Source organism: Eutrigla gurnardus, assembly GCF_963514095.1.
Source record: "Eutrigla gurnardus genome assembly, chromosome: 9".
In the NCBI taxonomy this organism is placed as follows: Eukaryota; Metazoa; Chordata; class Actinopteri; order Perciformes; family Triglidae; genus Eutrigla; species Eutrigla gurnardus.
Genome location: NC_139923.1, coordinates 21,549,090 through 21,569,023, shown reverse-complemented (window position 1 = coordinate 21,569,023; position 19,934 = coordinate 21,549,090). Strand labels below are relative to the sequence as shown.

At 40.2% G+C, this 19,934-nt stretch overlaps 1 protein-coding gene across 2 annotated transcripts; it reads left to right on the top strand.

The window, feature by feature from the left end:
• Positions 1-1,114: 1,114 nt before the first annotated feature.
• Positions 1,115-18,103, top strand: rfx4 (regulatory factor X, 4). 2 transcript variants are annotated; one of them, XM_084016595.1, is made up of 18 exons: positions 1,115-1,790; positions 4,237-4,323; positions 4,526-4,586; positions 7,271-7,394; positions 8,645-8,706; positions 9,128-9,341; positions 9,818-9,895; positions 10,033-10,196; positions 10,710-10,810; positions 10,937-10,995; positions 11,100-11,244; positions 11,602-11,696; positions 12,233-12,350; positions 13,664-13,783; positions 14,351-14,515; positions 14,669-14,789; positions 14,876-15,014; positions 17,083-18,103. In XM_084016595.1, exons 1-18 carry the CDS (start codon positions 1,748-1,750, stop codon positions 17,353-17,355), a joined length of 2,169 nt encoding a protein of 722 aa, XP_083872721.1. In that variant the 5' UTR covers positions 1,115-1,747; the 3' UTR covers positions 17,356-18,103. The 2 variants fall into 2 exon arrangements, with proteins under 2 accessions (XP_083872721.1, XP_083872720.1); XM_084016594.1 differs by having other exon boundaries at positions 1,116-1,790; positions 14,630-14,789.
• Positions 18,104-19,934: the final 1,831 nt, after the last annotated feature.

The following is a 19,934-nucleotide window of genomic DNA, read 5'->3' as shown; positions in this document are numbered from 1 at the left end:
TTTCTTCCTCTTTTAAACTGAAGGCTTAATACCACCAACATGTAGTATGTAGCGTAACCATACCCCCCACTCACACACGCACACACAACTCAATTGGGGCCTTTTCATCGAACAAAAGCAGTAGACATCCGTTTGTGCGGGCAGAGTGTGTGAGAATAGGAAGGGTGGAAGAGGCTCTTTTGGTGGCTGCACCTGTCCTATTTTATGTGGCTCTAATAAGCAGATAACAGGATGAAAAATAAAAGGACGTCGTCCACTGAGGGAGACGCAGACTCCACCTTCTCCTTATTTGACTGAAATTAATTAGATCCTCCTTTGAGGTCACGGCTTTACAGTAGCCACCATGTAGGCCGTTGAATAGTGTGTCACTAATGGGTTGTTCAAGTACATTCCGTGTTTAATGTTTTCTAAAGCATAGAGAGTCTTTGCAGACGAGTCAAACTCATTCAAATGTTATGATGTTGTTTTTTTGCTTCTTTTTTTTTATTTTTCAAAAGGCCTTTTGACCTGTCATTCATTCCAGTAGCTTCTTTCTTCCTAGGTGAGTCCGAATGAATGCACGGACCTGTTCTTACAAAGTACGACCCGGTGCACAGTGTCCCATGTGATGTTGCTGTCACCCCGTCCCACATGTGCTTTCAGGTGGCTGCACTGCATGTGCGTCGCTGAGTAGCGGCGGTGGCGCCCACGCCTGCGCACTGGTGGAGAAAGTGCTCTTTTGCTATCCATGGTGTGGTGAGTAATTCAGCCATAATCCGCCTTTCTCCTCTCCCCTCTTCTTTCCCCTCTCCTCTCCCCCCTCTCCTGTGGTTCCATTCATATTCTAATCACAGCTTTCGCTTCTCCAGCTCTCAGGCACTCCATCAGAGCCCTCCCAGCCTCGGGCTTTGCACTTTTACTTCCCCCCCTTTGTGACCGTTCCCTCTTCTCAGAGGCACACCAAAAATTAGGTTGCCACAGTGAAAGAGTGAGCGAAAAAACAGGTGAGAAACCCACCAAAACATCTACGCCGGTGCATTTCTTTCTAAGCATGTTTGAATGTGTGTATGAGCATGTCTTGCGTTGAATCTGCGGGGGGGAAAAAGTTATCACAAAGATGCTGGAATGGTGGAATGAGGCGAGAAATAGACCGAATGTGGCAACAAGTGCCCATGAGATGTAAAGTTGGGAGTTAAAATGAGAAGGAAAGGCAGGAGCGGCGGTTGTGTAGGGATGTATGTTTATGTGGAGCGCTGGGGTGTATAAAAACGTATTAAATGCCATAATGGAAGACGGGGAGGCCACAGTGTTAGGACTGCGTAGATCTAAGCCTCTTTTTTTTTTCGTTGGGAGGGAGCTTTTCTTATTCAAAACAGCCCCACAAAAGACTTCCAGTGAGCCTTGCCACATCCCCATCTGACTTGGGGCCATTCATCAGCCTTCCAAGCCTATCAATGACATGTCCCCATCAGGGCTCCTATAAAATCAGCCCCTTTCCCATGAAACATCAGCAAACATTTTGACGGGTCTGGCTTTCCCCCCGCTGGATTTCTGGAGTCTGTACCCCCCTTTCCTCCCTTATTCCCACCTCCCCCCTTCTCCTTCACCAACACCACCCCTCTCTGGGCGAACCTCAGATCCTCAACATCTCCTGTGACGGGCAGTGGTCACAGAAACACAGAGCGAGACAAGGGGAGAGCCGCCGAGGAGGGGGAAACGTGCACTAAGCCATTTTCTTGGAGGAGCCAGTGTCGTTGATGGGAAGAGGATGCATTGCGGGCTGCTGGAGGAGCCTGATATGGATTCCACAGGTCAGTCCTGTTAATCTCTGCTCGCTTGCTTTCTCTGGATGTGTTGAGAAAACCAGCTTCCGTTCAGAAACATTGTGTGAGCTTCTGCTCTTCTGGGAGTCGCAAACTTTCTCTGCAGTCATTTGGAGGAAATGTCTGGATGCTTGGCTGTTATTTTATTTATTTTTTACAATTTTATCATTTATTTAATTTTTTGATTCTCTGGAGTTATTTATGAATGAGTGTGTTTGGTCACGGACGTTCATGAGAAGTGATGTTATAAATCCATAACTTCTCCGCTGATTAGAGAAAAGTTTATCCCTTAAATGTTTCCGTATTGGCTCGGTCAAGTGGCTTCTTGCTGTTTTCAGTTAAAGAAAATCTCCATTCATCAATGGGAGAGAAGAAATATAACAGCAGGTTCACATCGTGGTGGACTTTAATGTATTGTTCATCTGCTCTTTTCGTCTTATTTTTCTGGGGTGTTTTTTTCATCCAAAATTGGAAAACTAAAGCATTTATTCAACTTCAAAACTGAACGTACTGAAGTTATTGGGTAAATGTGACAACCTTATTTGTTTTTCAGACACATTAATGAATAATGTGCAATCTTATTTAAAGTAATAAAACATTATGCAACAATTTCTTATCTCAATTCGTCCAAATTTGTAAATGTGATAAATAGAAATAAATCTTTGGTTGAAAGTATTTTTAAATCGTTTACACTAAAGAAAATCACATTTGTAAAATCCCGGGGCAGCAGTGTAGATTAGTCTAGCCCTGAATGTGTGTTAATAAATGAGTGAACAATCGTTTCACTTGTTGATCAAATTTAATCCAATTACTTAGATCCCCAACTTATCTGTTCCTGTGGCAAATGAAGCTTGAGTCCTGAGCCCGAATTAGCTTCACTTCACTGGAGAGACTTTTTCCATTTGCAGTTTGTTTTTTTGCTTTGTTTTTTCAGGTAGAAGCAAATGCTGACGTTAAATGATGAGATATGTCAGATGGCCGTCACACTGATAGTGTTTGATTTATTATTAAAATGCAAATGCACTGGCATTTTTTTAATTTATGTGTAACAAGTATTATAACTATTAATAGCATCAGTATTGTTAAGGTGATATTTATTATAAACACAGTCATTAAACCCATTAAAGAGTAAGATTCTAATTATGATATTTCTTTAGTATAGAAGGAAAAAACTTCTTCCATGTCTGCCGTTCATTTTTTCAGTTGCTGATCCTGTGTAGCGATGATGCGACTCTCAATGCAGTATGATCTTTTCTAAAAGCACGTGCCGAACGTCGAGGTGTAGATTCTTCATCGAGTGTAAACTTCTAAAACTTTTGAATATCTGTGACCTCCTCTAAATCCCCTACATGGGCTTCACCAACATGTCGCCCTGCCAACAGTCTGTCCTAGCAACAGCTGCTATGGTAATTGTTGTCGGTTCACATGCAGGAAAAAAAACACAACAATTTACACAATTTGAAGAAAGATTACGTGGAGTGTTTTTATTTTGTTAAAAGTTAACTAGTGAAGTACTTTCACATTACTATTGTTTGTACTTCAGAGGTAGTTTTGACAGCTAATTTTACTTAAAGTTTTTGTTCCCCAAATTTAAAGGAACATATACTTTTTATTCCATTCCTGTTTCGGACATTCAGAGGCTGGTAAAGAAGGCCTAACTTATTATTTAAAAAACAAAAACGAAACTCATAAAATGTAGTACTCATATAAAAAAGAATATTAATTATATGCAATGTTTTTCTTAATTTCATCAAATACTGAATACCTTTCTTGAAAGAAATTTAAATATATTTCCACTACGTGTCAGGCTCTTTCTACATGAAAGCTTTGGTGTTTTGCTGCTGCTCGGCCACAGAAAGCACACACGTTGAGCTATTTCTAAGTAGAAATTAAAACAGGACAATGGCCTCTATTCCACCAGACTGCTTCAGTAATGTGCGCAGGCTCTTTTAAGCGAGTGTGTACGCTCGTAGTCTCCTGGGAACAATGCTGGATTCCTGCCGTCCTGGTGAAAACGTCTCAAATAGAGCCATGGCTGCACCAGTGCCCATACAATCGATTGTTGTCGCTCGCCCTGCCACATTAGTGACATTTAAAGTGGCCTGTATAGGCAGTGATTTGCACTGTTTATGTATATACAGCGTTGGCTCTATTCTATATGCAGGGCAAAATTATTTCATTTCAGAAACTGAGTTTTTAAATAAAGTAACACCTTCAATCAAAATGAATACAGCGAAATACACCAAAACTGCTATAACTGTCAAATGGCAATTAAAAGGCTCGCAGTTAAATCTGTAAAAATTATATTCTTTTGACCAGATTCCTTATTTCATAATCACTTCTGTCTAAACATAAATATTTTTTTGTACTAAAAAAGCGTCACATTACACTTTGTCCAGCTCTGTGATCTGTGGTCCATCATGTCTTTTTTTAGAGAGTTGGATTGAAAGATGCCTCAACGAGAGTGAGAGCAAGCGCTACTCCAGTCACACGTCTCTGGGGAACATGTCCAACGATGAACGTAAGCAGGACAAACACCGTCACACCAAACCCACCCACTGTACTGTCGCAGTTTACTACACTTAATTTAATTTAATCCTGGTGTTTTGTAAAAAGTTAATGTTTTGCATATTATTGTGTCAGTAATATAAACCTTTAGTGGTGCCAGATTCATTTTACCTGAATCACTTGGTTCAAGTCCAAAATGTGTTGATATGTTACAGATGAAGAAAAAGAAAACAACAGAGCCTCTAAACCACATTCGACACCGGCTACTCTGGAATGGTAAGTCATTAAAAAATACATTTGTATATTTTTTTTCCTTTAGACATATCTAAAAATGTGTGAAAAAATTGTAAATAAACGAAGACAAAAAACACAATTTCATGTCAAACTGCAGTAATCAAATTAAAATATTGTGATTTAAAAAAAACAATAATTATTAGTTTACCTTTTTCTCGCCATGTGGAAAACATGAACAGCAAGTCTACAATTTCCTAATTTTCTGTCATGTTTGATTTAAAAATTGCATTCATTTGAATAGTTTTATATGACACACCTTCCTGGCCTTATTGTGTCGGCAAAGGACAGATTTACCTTTGCGCTTTGTTTGTACACTCTGAACATATTTTGTATTTTAAGTTACGACGGGAATTTAGAAAATCTCATTTGCATCTTATCATGACATCAGATAAGATTTTGTATGTTCGTCCTAATGGGGATGTTTAATTTGGAATCTGCGCTGCTGTTCAACAATAGAGATATCTAACGCATGTAGACTTAAAAAGAGGAACAAATGCAACAGATCTTTCATATCCTTTACAAAAATACAAACCCCACACATGCCTAGTTTATTTGTGGCAGCCTATTGCACAGCCCCATGACCAATGGTACCATTTACTCAATAGCATTCAAAAAGCTCATGATCTTAAATGAATATTTATACTGATTTAAGCTGCACTGTGGGGGGCTGAAACCCAGTGAGAGGAACATGAGTTGGGTCAATGTACCTTTTTAAAGAGACGCATTGTAGACATAAATGATAATGTAATTGGCCTCTGTAATAATTTCAGCATATGGAGACTTTTTGCGTGTGAAATTTACAACAACAAAAAAGCACTCACATTTAAGAAGGATGTTGCAGTAAAAATTAACAATGCCGCTGTGTATGCAATGTTAACGATGAGTTGATGAATCATTTTCATTGTTTCATTAATTTGCTTCAAATTAGTCACAAAAATTAGGTTTATATTCTAAATATAGTTATTCCAGTGAAAACATTAACAACAACAGTACTTCTTTAATGACGGTAATTCAGAGGACAGCTTTCTGAGTGAACGGAAATGTAAATGTCCCATAGCTGACTGAAAAAAATACAGTCATGATTCATAAAACAACAGTAGGCATGTATTTATTCCACAAGAAAAAAGCTGAATGTCAGAGGCATTTATTTAGGCTGAGAAATAAGGTCACGAAAGCTCAGGAAGGGATAGAAAACATTTAAGTCAATATTATAAATGATACACTAGGTACAGGCTAAATTAATCTGATAACAACATGGGAAATCAACATTTTGTTTTATAAACAAAAAATATATATTTACATTAGTGATGTCAGAGGTGAGGTTATGTATATGTAGTTTGTTAACTCTGTGAAGGTCCAGAATTTGCATCTTTACAATCAATCTGTTGCTCATCAGTTTTCTGTTCTGACCAGTGATTTGGTCCAAACTTCACATGAAGGTTTCCTCTGTTGAATGTTCAAGGGTTAAGAGTTGTTACACAATGGGCATAACGTATAACAGGGACACATTGCTCTTCCTACTATAAAAATGATTTGATTTATTCGTGAAGGAGTTTTTCCAAACATTTAGAAAACTGAATATGCTAATTTAAAAATTTGGCTGCCAAGTGATTTGAATTTAGAATAACATTCTAGCATGAGCAGAGTATGTCCGCTACAGGCTATATATATATATATATATATATATATATATATATATATATATATACCTTAATTAAATAACTATCATATTAAAATATGCCACAAAAGCATTGCGAATCATATATCAAACAGGAAATATTGTGTTTGCATGGTTAATACCACATCAGAAATCACTGGTAATAATGCTGGTGTAGCTCAAGGCAGTTTTGGGTTCATTCTTATTCAGTTATTTGACCATTTGATGTTACTTGTTAGTTGTACACAGCCAATGTTATTAATTACTGTATGTCTGCATGCCTGTATGAGCAAACTGTGAGATGCATTCTGATGATTTATTGACAGCAAAGAGGCTTTAAAGCTGCAGTGAGCTATTTCTTTTTTTTGCAAAAATACTCCAAAATATGATATATCAAAGTGACATACAGTTGAATATCATCCACTTAGCAAGGAAAATCAATATTATATTAATGCATGACTTCACAGGGGTATTTTACACATGGTAAATAAAAGGGGACCCAGAACAGACCCAGGGGGATCCCCAAAAAGACTTTGAGAGGTGGAGGCATTTCTAAGCATAGCAGAGAGGGGCCTGTTGGGCAGATAAGAGATTAACTAATCCAGAGCCACGTCACTGATGCCAACATCGTCTTTGAGATGGCTGATTACAGCTAATATGTTAGAAAACAGTTACATACAGCATACGTAGCACAATGCAATTTAGAGACACTGAACAATTCAGAAAAGTGCTATTTGCTTCAGTGCACTTTTCCCCCCAAACATAATTTACTTTAACCAAGTAGATACATTCATGACACAACAAAGCCAATGCAAACAATTTTATACAGGAACTGAAAACAGACAAAAAAACGGATCAGATTACTGATGATTTTTTTCACCATAAATGTTGCAATCACCAATCAAGTGGCCTGTTTAAAGTTTAAAGTTGTTCTTTCATTCAAATTAGCAATGCTTAAACTTCCATATTGGATTTTCTGTGCACTGATAATTCCCATTATCGTCCACAGGCTAGAAGAGAATTACGAGATAGCTGAAGGTGTATGTATCCCCCGAAGTGCCCTCTACATGCATTACCTAGACTTTAGTGAAAAGCACGACACGCAGCCTGTGAACGCAGCCAGCTTTGGAAAGGTAAGACTCAATGCAAAGGACATGAACGTTACAAAATCTGACCAAATGTATCATTCCCACCTGAATCCAGTTTAACACAAAATCATTTTGAATTGTTTTGGAAACATATGAAAGTCATCAACTACATCTATAGTCTTCTATGGGCTAATTTTTACATGCAGTGTAAGTTCAGAACAAAAATGATTCAACAGAAGAAGATACAAAACCAGCAATAATCTCAAGCACTAAATCAGCATTGGTCTGACCATTTCATGCTTGGATTGGTTTTGTTTTGTGCTGCAGCTCTTGCTGCTGTTGAAGCAATATCAACTGCAGCTCAGTGTGAAGCGAGCAAAGCTCCGCGGCCGTTCACTGAACACATAATCTAGAGCCAAAGGAGATGTGCTTTCGTCTGTTCCCACAACCCCAAGAAGTTCCTCAGCCTTCCTACCCCCAGCCATCCCCTGTACCCTGTACCCTGGACTCCGGCCCCAACCCCCAACCCGGCCAACCCCCGCCCCTCCGCAGCTCCTGTCGGAAGATATTGAAAAAGAGAAGGGGCCTGGATTAATGTGTAATTAAAGGAAATTTGGAAGGGTGAGATGTTGCGGAATGTTAGATCAGTGGCTGGAGCAGTGTGGGGTGTCCTTTAGGAAGGCTTCATTGATTCGGGACAAAAAAACGAGAGAGGGCCCGGACTGCCTCCCTGTCTGCTCATTTATCAAGCGGGGCCTGACAGAAACTTCACAGCTTGGCCTCCTTTTTCATCCCACACAATGGAGAGCTACACTGTTTGCTAAAGTTTCTGCACCAGGAGCTGGACCAAGGAGCCAATCTCTTTGGACAAAAAGAGAGGAAGGGAAGAAGGAGGGAGTGGAGTAGAGAAAGAGAGTGGGAAGGAGAGAGGATGGGTGGCTGGATAGATGAGGGCAGACTGTTGATATAGAAAAAAAAGTAATACCCCTGGATGTCATAAATTGATGGCTCTCAAAGCTTCTTTTTTTCCCTCACAGACCTCCCTGTGGATACAGCATTAAGACTTTCATTATGTTCTCCTGACAAACTTTATTAAACAATTTACCCTTTCCCTTTTTTTCTGAAAAATACACACAAGTTTATATTTTAGAAAGATCTCATGTCACCTTTTTCTCTTTACTTTCATGAATTCCCGTGAACGGTTGAGATTAATTTGATAAAACGGCTCCAAAAAGTTCAGTCTCGCTTGTAGTTACAGCACACTGACTATGTTTTTTCTCTCCTCCTCTGAACAGATCATAAGGCAACAGTTTCCAGCATTAACTACCAGAAGACTGGGGACAAGAGGGCAGTCTAAGTAAGTTACTTTGGTTTCATCCTTTCATAGACTACCTACTTATTACACACTTATTCACAAACTGCCAAACCATGACAAATACAATCAAACATGAGGTACGGAAAGAAACAAGACAACCCCTAAGAATGAAGCATGACACAGGATAACAGGAAATGGTCAAATTTAATGGATTAATTCCATCGTGAGTTAAAACTCTTAAAAAATCACATTTGATAGAAGAAAAGATCTCAAATTGTAGACTACATATACCTTGCCATAAATTTTGGGATTATTTTGTTCTTCCGAATTATATAAATTAAACTGCAAAAATCAGAGAGGAACATCTGATCTGATAATCTGTATTCATTCACACACTTCTCTATAGTTGTAGTTTCAAGGCTCTGTACTTGTTATTCACCCGTTCTCCCTCTGCTCTCCTCAGGTACCACTACTACGGCATAGCAGTAAAGGAGAGCTCTCAGTATTACGATGTGATGTACTCCAAAAAGGGAGCAGCGTGGGTGAACGAGACTGGGAAGAAAGAGGTCACGAAGCAGACAGTAGCGTATTCACCGCGCTCCAAACTGGGAACACTCCTGCCAGAGTTTCCAAATGTCAAAGACCTAAATTTGCCTGCCAGCCTGCCAGAAGAGAGGGTAAACAGGAGTTTTAAAAGTCCATCCTTACAGCCACCACCCCTCCCACCTCTCCCTGCCATCTCACCATCTCTGCGCCCCCTCTGGCTCCAGCCTTTTATCTGCCTCGGGACCTTCACTGGGTTTGCATTTAGAGAAGGACCTTGAGGATTTATGTGCTGGCTCCTCACTAACTCTTAATCTTTTGGGGGAGATAATAAGATCTAGCAATGGACAAAGGAAAGGCACTAGCTGTCCGGCTTTTAAAGAGGGGGCCATGATTTTAAATGGTTTGTGTTTTGCTGATCTCTAAAGCTTGTTTTATATTACTCCGCTCAGGCCTAGACCTGTAACATGTATTTATTGGTTCACATGCTTTGTACAAGATTTATTCTCTTGTTTTGTACAACTTTGCTGTTTTTGCTTTCCCCCAAAAGAGGGAAAAAAAACAAAACATTTGCGATACAATTAGATTAATAATGTGTTGTTGCCCACAGGTGTCAACCTTCATCATGATGTACAGAACGCACTGTCAGAGGATACTGGACACTGTTATTCGAGCCAACTTTGACGAGGCAAGTCTCTTCTGTTTTAAACCATTTTTACGGATCCAATTCTGTTTTATCAAACAAAAAGTGTGTTTATGTTTTAAAAACAAAGAACCTTTATTTCCTTTAATATTGAGTGGTGTTTGTGCGGATGGTACTTTCAGGTTCAAAGCTTCTTGCTGCACTTCTGGCAGGGCATGCCGCCCCACATGCTCCCCGTCCTCGGCTCCACGACTGTGGTCAACATAGTGGGTGTCTGCGACTCCATCCTCTACAAGGCCATCTCTGGAGTGCTGATGCCCACCGTCCTGCAAGCACTGCCTGACAGGTGACCTGTTGTAACCTTCGCTCTTAAAAAGAGAGAATTTTGTACCATTTTGTTTTTTTGTTGGTACTTAAACTGCATGGGATAGTAGATTGTTTTTTTGGTTATTTTTCAGTGTGAATTCAAGCTGCTACATTAATAGTAATTTGCTGGTTATCATTTAGTTCAGTGAGTACAGCTGTTCTTATTCATAATATCATTTACTTTATATGCGTATGAACTTCTTACTATACTGTACTTTTGACTATATTAAAAGTACAGTATGACTACAGTAAAAGCAGTGTAATTTCAGTGTATTATTGTGTCATGACATCAGTACAGTTCACAAAAAAATCAGTTACGGACAAAAGAAGTAAATTAAAGACCTCACCTTGAACTCTGGGAGCTTTTTTTTCTTACTAATTTGTGATATGTTATGGAACAATACATTGATTGATTGTTTAAGAGGACTGGAATAGTAATAATGAATGGTGTCCAAGTTATTAATTGTGTTTCCCTTTTCTCACATCCACACAGTTTGACTCAGGTTATTCGAAAATTTGCCAAACAACTTGATGAGTGGCTAAAAATAGCACTTCACGATCTTCCTGAAAACCTGAGGAATATCAAATTTGAATGTAAGTATGAGATCCACATGTCGTCATAATGGTTTATATCTTAAGAATGTTATTTTCTCAACATGAAGTTTGAATGATGAGACTCACAGGACTAACCATATTCATTCTTCTTTTTTTTATTTCCAGTATCCAGGAGATTTTCTCAGATTCTAAAGCGGCAAACCTCATTAAACCATCTATGTCAGGTGCCTATCGTGCTCTGAATGTTTTTTAATAAAAATCCATATGAACAAACACAGCTGATAAGGGATATGGGTATGCTCAATATTGTCGATTTATCTGTCCTCAGGCGTCACGGACTGTGATAAACAGTGCCGACATCACCTTTCAAATGCTGGAGGACTGGAGGAATGTGGACTTGAACAGCATCACCAAGCAGACACTTTACACCATGGAGGACTCCCAAGAGGAGCAGAGGCAGCTTATTATCCACTGTAAGTCCGTGCTTTTAAACTGATTCCACTCCAACACGCCCCACCGGACAGAGAACTACACTTTACTGCCACACAAATGACACAACCAAGGACAATCATTCCCACGACCAGCAGAGTCAAAGCATTAACGATGGAGACCAAAAGGTTAAACAAGTTCACTCTCCTCTGAAACACCCTGCAGAGCATCTCCAATTCACTGCAGCCTCATTCCTCCAAAACAGTCCTGGTGGGATCAGAGGTCACAGATACCTAGACGTTGTTGCATAAAGATGACATTTGCATCCAAATGTTTCTGTTTTTTTGGCTTTCAAGTGATGTAAAATATCATGTAACCTGACGTCCCGCCTCCTGTCACAGTGTATCAGGAGTTTGACCGTCTATTGGAAGAGCAGTCTCCGATCGAGGCGTACATCGAGTGGCTGGACTCAATGGTGGACCGCTGTGTCGTCAAGGTCAGACAGCAAATACTTTTTTTTACACCCATTTAGGGAAAATAGCTGCTCTGACTCAGCATTTATGAATAAATATGTCCCTTTTGTTCCTGGCGCGTGGGTGAAATTCATATATTTGCCATGTTTGATGCTAAGAAGTGATTTTAATTTAATGTGTCCAGTGTTTGCGTAGCTAAGTCTGATTATTTTGCCCTTAAAAAGACACCTGTGGCTGAAAGCCACTCGTCTCTGCGTGTCTTTCTTACACACAGGCACTTTCGTTGCAATCCTCCCAGTTAATGATGTCTTCAAGCTTCCCATTTGCGTCTATTATGTGCCAGATATGGGCTTGTAAAATTTGGTCACCCTGGCAACGTCTTGGACTGCCCAGACAATAGTTCAATAGGAGGGCGTGTCTCTGGGGGCAAATTAAATAGTTGACTTGTTGACATGTTTTTTCGTTTCTGAGGGTTAAGCCCCAATGCGAACCCAGGGGTTAATTCTACCCCGGCATCCCGACCCTTCCCCCTCTTTTCTCATGGAAATGTTCTCTCTAGGTGGCAGGGAAGAGGCCCGGGTGCCTGAAGAAGGTGGCCCAACAGTTCCTGCTGATGTGGTCGTGTTTTGGTACCAGAGTCATCCGGGATATGACCCTCCACAGCGCGCCCAGCTTTGGTGAGCTGCTATGCTTTGTCATCATTCCTTAATGCAACAGATAGCCAGAAATATGTATATCTTATGTATGTTATAATAAAGTAGATTATTGTGTCACTTACAAGAGTCCATACCGATTAAAAAAATGCAAAAAATACCAGCAGCGGTGAAACATTCGTCAGATAAAAATATAAACACAGCTCAAGCTTTTTTGTATAATCATTGATCCAGAAGAATTATGTAGCCCTTAAATCAGCAAATTAAACATTAAATTGACTTTACATGACATCAAATTACAGCCTTTCCTCTCCAAGGGCTAAAGCTATAACTGTGCACACAGAGATCTTTGAATTTTAGTCCAAATATGTATGCAATATGCTTTTGGATTTGTATTTATTGTAAACGTCAACGGAGCGTATTTGCATCATGAATATGACACACGTTTAAAATCATACCAAAATATACATTTCATATTACAATCCATGTCCATGTTAATCGCCCAGTATTAAAATTCCTTTTTCAGACAGGTTCACAAAACACCATCTTACTGCTGAACAGAACACTGCTGTACAGAAACGCCATACAGGGTTCAGTGCAACCAAATAAACGTTTCTCATTATTTTAATGTATGGATGTCATGTCCATAGAGGCGCCTCTCTTAAGGGGAGAAGAGAATCTAGTAAAATGGCTGCTTTAACAGCTTGTTGTGCACCAGCTAGGTTTTGCAATAAGTGAGGACTTGTAAAAATTAAAGAAAATAAAATGGCTTCTCTTCCCTCTCAGGTCCTTTGGCCCTGTCTGTGAATATCAAAGACACAGCTGGTTGCAGTGTTTTGATAAAGCACGCCTCTGTGCACAAACAGCTAATTAACAAAAGCCACCCCTCCCCTCTCCCGATGCGTTTGCCTGTCTTTTCCATTTTACGACCGGGTCCGTATTACACCCCGCTCCCCTGAATAGCCACAAGTGTTTATTATGCGCACAGCGGCAACAGCGACCCGCACAATGACACAATTGTGACACTCCCTCTCATGCCACGGCCTCATCTTCCGTGCGACCCCGGGGTCAGTTGACATATTTCTGGCACTGACTCGGTACACGGAAACAATTGCACTCGCTTCTTTTTAATAACAGCGGCCCTCCTGTCAGTCTGCAGGATGTGATGTCATCACTCTCGGGTTAGAAACGCTTCGGTCTTAACGATCATCAGCATTTATGTCCCATCCCTTAACATAAAGAGCCTTTTGGGTTTCACAGCATGTTTTTACACACAATAACTTCCATATCACCCCTGAGTCTTCTGTCTCAAAGTCAACCTGTGTATTTGTACGCAGGGTCCTTCCACCTGATCCACCTCATGTTTGATGACTACGTGCTCTACCTGCTGGAGTCCCTCCACTGCCAGGAGAGAGCCAACGACCTCATGAGGGCCATGAAGGCAGAGGGCAGCACAGGTGAGACCGCTACCCTGAAGTTTAATTATTAAACAATGACTCTTCAGCTGCAAAAGTGGTGTGTTGCACTAGTTCCCTGTTTGTTTTAATGTTTGGTCCATTTGGTTTCAGCTCAGGAATTGTGAGGATTTGATGCTTTTCTTTGTTTTATGTGATTTTAGGAGATTATGATGCACATTTTTTTTTTATTTTCCATCAATTGATTGAGAAAATAATCAGCAGAATAGTTGCTCATTTGTTTCATATTTTTTTCTTAAATTGATTTACTTGTTTCTCTTTGGATTGTGAAATATACCTACGACTATATTGAACTATATCTAAATGTTTAACTAGCATGTTTCCATCCACATCTTTCTAACGGCACTATAAGAAGTCTATAAATGGTATAAAAACTGCTATAAGAAATAAGTCAGGAAAGGTTCAGTGATTTGTAATATTTTTTGCTGTTTCTTTATCAGGCATTATCACTTTATTCTGTACACACAGTACATATACTTTGCCCCCATATGTGTTTTACTTAATTGACCAGATATCATCAAATGTTCTGTCCTCTCTTGACATCTTCAGCAGAGAGAGAGGAGGAATTCACGCAAACAGAAACCACCCCCACCTCCCCGTCTCCAGGATCCTTCTCACCCGCCCGGTCAGTTCACTCTGTGGGCGTTTCCTCGGCCAGCTCCCCCGTAGCAGCCGTGTCCCCAGAGTATACTGGACTCACCCCCACCACCACAGGTGAGACAGGCCTCACAGTCACACACGCAGACATCCTAAATGAGCAGAAGGCTCACCGCACATAGTTTCTTTGAGCCAACACATTTTCTTTGTGTCCACATATGTGTCTACCAGGCGCTGTTCAGTCATATACCTGGTCCCTTACATACACAGTGACAACAGCCGGCGGCTCTGCTCCGGAGGCCGGACAGCAACTGTCCTGCATGAGGAACAGCGCTCCAGTCCCACCGGCATCCTCCACCCACCGGCTGCCTGTCTACAGAGAGGAGCATGGGTAATTAAGATTTTTAGCATTAATACATTTTTCTTTTTCTCTGAGAATTCCTTCGGTGGGTTTTTAATTTGCTTACTCCATTCTAGGTATACTGGTAGCTACAACTATGGCAGCTATGCCAACCAGCATCCTCACTCCATACAGAGCCAGTATCCCAGTCTGGCCCATGAGCCGGCGATCCCAAGCCCCCTCCACTACTCCGCCTACCACCGGTCGTCTGCACAGGTCGGTCCCAGTCAACCAACACCTGGGGTTTAAAAGCACTTACATATGCAAATCAATTAAGGAGTTTGTGCAGTGAATTTCAATCCCGTTGAGTCCTCCATCCATAACTGTGCATAATTAAATGTACAGATGTATTATCGACACAATTGACTACATTCAAATGTAAGAAGGAAGAGCCCTTCCAGAGAGTTATGTGTTATATTATCCATGTTGTTATTAGTGATACGTTACATATGAGGTGTATTTGTTGCAGTTGGTGCAGGTTGACTAAGGTTAACTATCTGACATACTGTTGGGCGGTTTCATCTCAGTTTATTATATTTTGTAAAATCTTTTTTTTTTGGGGGGGTTTGTAAAGAATGAATAACTTAGTGAACATAGAGGCGGTGGAGTAAAACGTTCAATATTTGCCTCTGAATTCAAGTAGAAATATAAAATAGCATTAATTGGAAATACTATAATAAAGTAGACTTGAGAGAACTTGCGTCCACTGGATGCTGCGAGTTATGCTGATGTCCACAGAGAGAGATGAAACTGATTCTCAAAGACAAAATGTTTGCAATATTGTGTGCGTGCATGTGTGTCTAAACTGTAACTAATGGGTAAACTGTAGGCATCCACAGTTCAGAGCAGAGCAGTGTGCAAATGTCCTTTATGTGTACATAAATGTGCCCAGAAGGATTGTGTCAAGATACAACATGTGCATACATATCGAGATGTTAAGAGAGAGTGTGTGAATGCTTGAAGCACTTCTTGGTACACTTTGCACAACAGCCAACTAAATAGAAGATTTAAATGTGAGCAAAATGGTTGTTTGGATGAGATGGTGTCGCTGATGTTACAGCTTGTGTAGCGACTGGTGTGAGTTTACTCTTTTGATGGTAATTTCCTGTCAAGGACCCTCCAGCCTCCGCTGCCTTTATAGTGGGAGGAGATCAGCTGAGCCTCAGCAGTCGCAGTGTTTCTAAAAGTCCCCGAATTACCCTCTCCACACAGCGGAAGCAGACAGTGAAAGGTGGCTCGGCCGGGGCCAAGAGGGGCCCTGCTCAGTTACTCCTCTTTCTTGCCCTCAATAGTCTCCTCATCTGTTAGAGCCAGTAGCCACAGCGCAGGGCAAGGGGGCGTTTATTAAAATATTGTTATTCAATGGTCTCTTTTCTGCTTGTGAACAAGAGACAGCTGAGCCGTCTGTTCTGCTCTCTGACATGCTCTGACTGTCTTTTTCCATGCCATGATCCCTCATAATGGAATCGACTGTCGTGTTTATATTTAGTGAGAAAAGGGAAAAGGGTCCTACTTCCTACTTTTTTTTTTTTAAGCCTGTCTGAGCTTAAATCGGGCACAATGCCTGTGCTTTGTCTGTGGGAGAGGTTGGGCATGGAGCTGAGACGGACACAAAACCTTGTCGGATCCCCATCTGTCCAAAATATTTTTGTCAACAGGCAGATTTAGTCAGAGCTGTTTGGGTTCAGTCGCCATAGGCAACACAAATAACACAGGAAAACCACTTTGTCAGTGGGGCCGATGTCTAATTTCTTAAGTGGCTTAATTTTCTATTTTGACCATTGCGGTCCAAGTTGTGAAGCATTTTCCCCTGACAGGAAATGACCATCAGCTGGGTCAGTTCACACAATGCGACAAATATGATATCAGCAGGGCTATAGCTACCTTTGAGGATGCTCAGTCCTCTGTACATGTGGGAATTTGTTGGTTTCAGCAACCTGGTGTGAGTTGAGATATTACTGTCCTTAACAGTGTTTTCTAATCAGCATGTTAAAGTTTGTCTACTTTTAGCCCAATTAGTAAATAAAGAATTCAGTATTTCTCCACCGGATAACTGCTGGCTGCATTTTGACCCTCATTTAGGGACTAGTTTGATATTTCGGGAAAAATGCAGTTGTTCACTTTTTTTGCCAACAACTAGATGGATTGATTGAATGATACCACTCATATCTGTTCATTGAATATAAAGCTTTAATCTGCAGCTTTTAACTATTCACTGTATATTTCAATACTTGACGTCCCTGCATCACCATAACTACTTTCCTCTTCTTCCTCCCTTCCACAGTACCAGCTCAACGGCCAGATGTCTCGAATGGAGCCTTGCTTGATGAGCAGCACTCCCCGGTTACACGCTGCACCCGTCGCCCCCCGGTGGCCAGATGTGTCGCCAGCTAACAGCTGTTACACCAGCCCACCTATGCATTCATCCCGCTATGCCACCTCCGGGGACATGTACTCTCCCCTGGGGCCACGCAGGAACTCAGAATATGAACACTCTCAGCATTTCCCCGGCTTTGCTTACATCAACGGAGAGGCCACCACGGGCTGGGCAAAATAGCCTGTTAGCACTGCTCTGAACCGCCGTATACAAGCTCCAGGCCTGCCAAACCAGTGGACACAAAGTCTCTGAAAACTTCCAATCAAGTACATCAAAAAAGGAGGACCAGAGAGCGTCAATGCAAAGTAATAGGAATCATGGAATGGACGTACTGACAATTTGAAAGGTCTCTGAATCACCGATGATTGTGATGTAACTTGTGCAGAGGTTTAAAGAAATTCCTTCAGTTATTAATGTTTTTGCTCACTGCTGGAGGAAAAAAAAAATTCAAATCATATGAACTCGCAGCAAAATCATTTTACAAGTGCAATGCTGCTGCCAAGCTGTGCCTTTGTTTTAAGGAATGTACACCTCTGTTTCCCTCGTCGGTCTCACGAGTCAGCACACAGATCATCACACCGGCCCTCAGTTTTATCAATTACTGATGGATCAGTGTGCCGTCAGCTGTCACTGACACCAGTACAATCTCAGTGACGCGGCTGTCTCCTCTTGTTGCTCAGCACTGTGCAGCATCTTATCACGAGCCTCGCTGCAAGATGTGGATGGACTTTACTGCCTTAAATTTATTTTTGGGACATCAGTTGCATACAGTGGCAAAGAGCCAAAACATAATACAGATATAAACTCCTTGATCAGTGTGTTGAGGTGTTTTTTTTAAGTGATTGTTTTTTTTAAATGAATGCAGTGACTGACTCAAAAACAACTGTAAGTGTGTATATTCTGTCAGAAAAAAATATTTTGCTGTGTTACTGTGACTATATATATATATATATATATATATATATATATATATATATATATATATATATATATATATATGTATATGTATATATGTTGTATATTTTCTGTAACTTTGTAACATGGTGTATGCTTTCTTTTCTATGTTACAATTGGTACTTTGTTCTCTGTTTTGTATGGTTAGTGAAAGATGCATTAACCTAGGGTTGTGTGTCTTATAATGCACTCAAAGCTACTGAGGACCTATTACCCTATGGGTATTTATAAAAAGGGAAATTATCAAAGTGTAAAATAACAAGAAGTCTAGTCACTTTTCTGTAAATAAAAGCACTGGAAACCGTCTGTGGCGACAATTTAAAATCTTTGTCAAATTGTCTTCTTTTTCCAACTGTATATTTCTGTGTAAAAAATCATGTACAAAAGTATCCAAATATTAACAAAATGTAATTAAACACATTATCGTATCTATTTAATAATGATAATCAATGTCTGCACTGGAGCAATGTCTTTGCTCAGTGATCTATTAAGTCCTGCTCATTCTTACTTTCTATGCTTGATCAAACAGCTGTAAACATTTTCAAAATCATTTTTAAAGGTAGATTTCACTAATTTGCCGAGTATGTTGACTTTATAACAACTGATGTGTTGCCTTCTGAAAATACATCATTCCTCACTTTTGCCTTCCATCAAATCTCGGGTTTACGTTTTGAAGTCATCTGAGTAGATTTCTAACACAGTGGGGGGTTGGGCCTGTAGCACAAGGACCACACTGCAGAAAGAATTACATTTCTATAGAGAGAATGTCCTGCTGTGTGGGGGTCATTGTACCTCAGTCCCATAACCTTTGACCTCTGACCCCTGCCAACATTTGTGTTTATTGGAACATAGATCCTCTGCTTTGCGTCTGTCCAAAATCCTGCAGGATTCACAACCAAGATTTTGAATGTAGAAAAAAAAAACTCTTAGGAGCAAAAAAGGAAGAAAAAAAATGGTGACCAACTATTGTGGTTTAATCAACTGACCTGAGTGTCAATGTCAATATCTGCTGAAGATTTCAGAGGAAGATAGATGATCCTAGGTGTGTGCACGATTCTCATCTCTGATCACCAAGACACTGCTTATACACAACAAGTACATCCTTTTTAGTGCTTTAGAATAAGTGTATAACGCATTGATTCAACCATATGTCTTTGTATGAAACCAAAAAACAATCAGAGATGTATCTAAAAATATTATTTGAATTGTAAAACTGGGTTTTACAGTTTCACGGCATCTATATTCAGATAATTTAATATTTGTGAGGGTTTAATATATTGTAAATATTACCCTTCGTGGTCTTGAAAGGCAACTTGTGGGAACATTAATGGGAGTAAAAAGGGACAAATCAACCTCACAGTTACTGGTTGTTAGCTTCTCTGACCCGTATGGATGTCTTTGGACTGTTGAAGGAAGATAACACAGGAAAGTCTGAAGGTTGTTGATGTGACGCAACTACAGATATTATTCTGATACCATTTATGGACGTGGAACGTGGCACTGATTCACCAGTACGTCATTCAAATAGTTTGTGTATAGTACCCTTCCAAATGTGTTTATTCCTCCGTACAGATGGATCTGCCGCACCGCTGCCTCACTTACTGTAAATTCTTCTTTTTTTTTCTATTCAAAATATTGTACTTTTTTCTTTCTTTTTCCCCCCAGTTAATAATAGCGAAAAAATGAATGACCCTTTATTGATCTGATCCCTTTCATCTATTCTTAAATATGAGGATTTTATATTAAAATCAAAGTCAAATGTATTTATATAGCACAATATCACACACTTGTCATTCAAAGTGCTT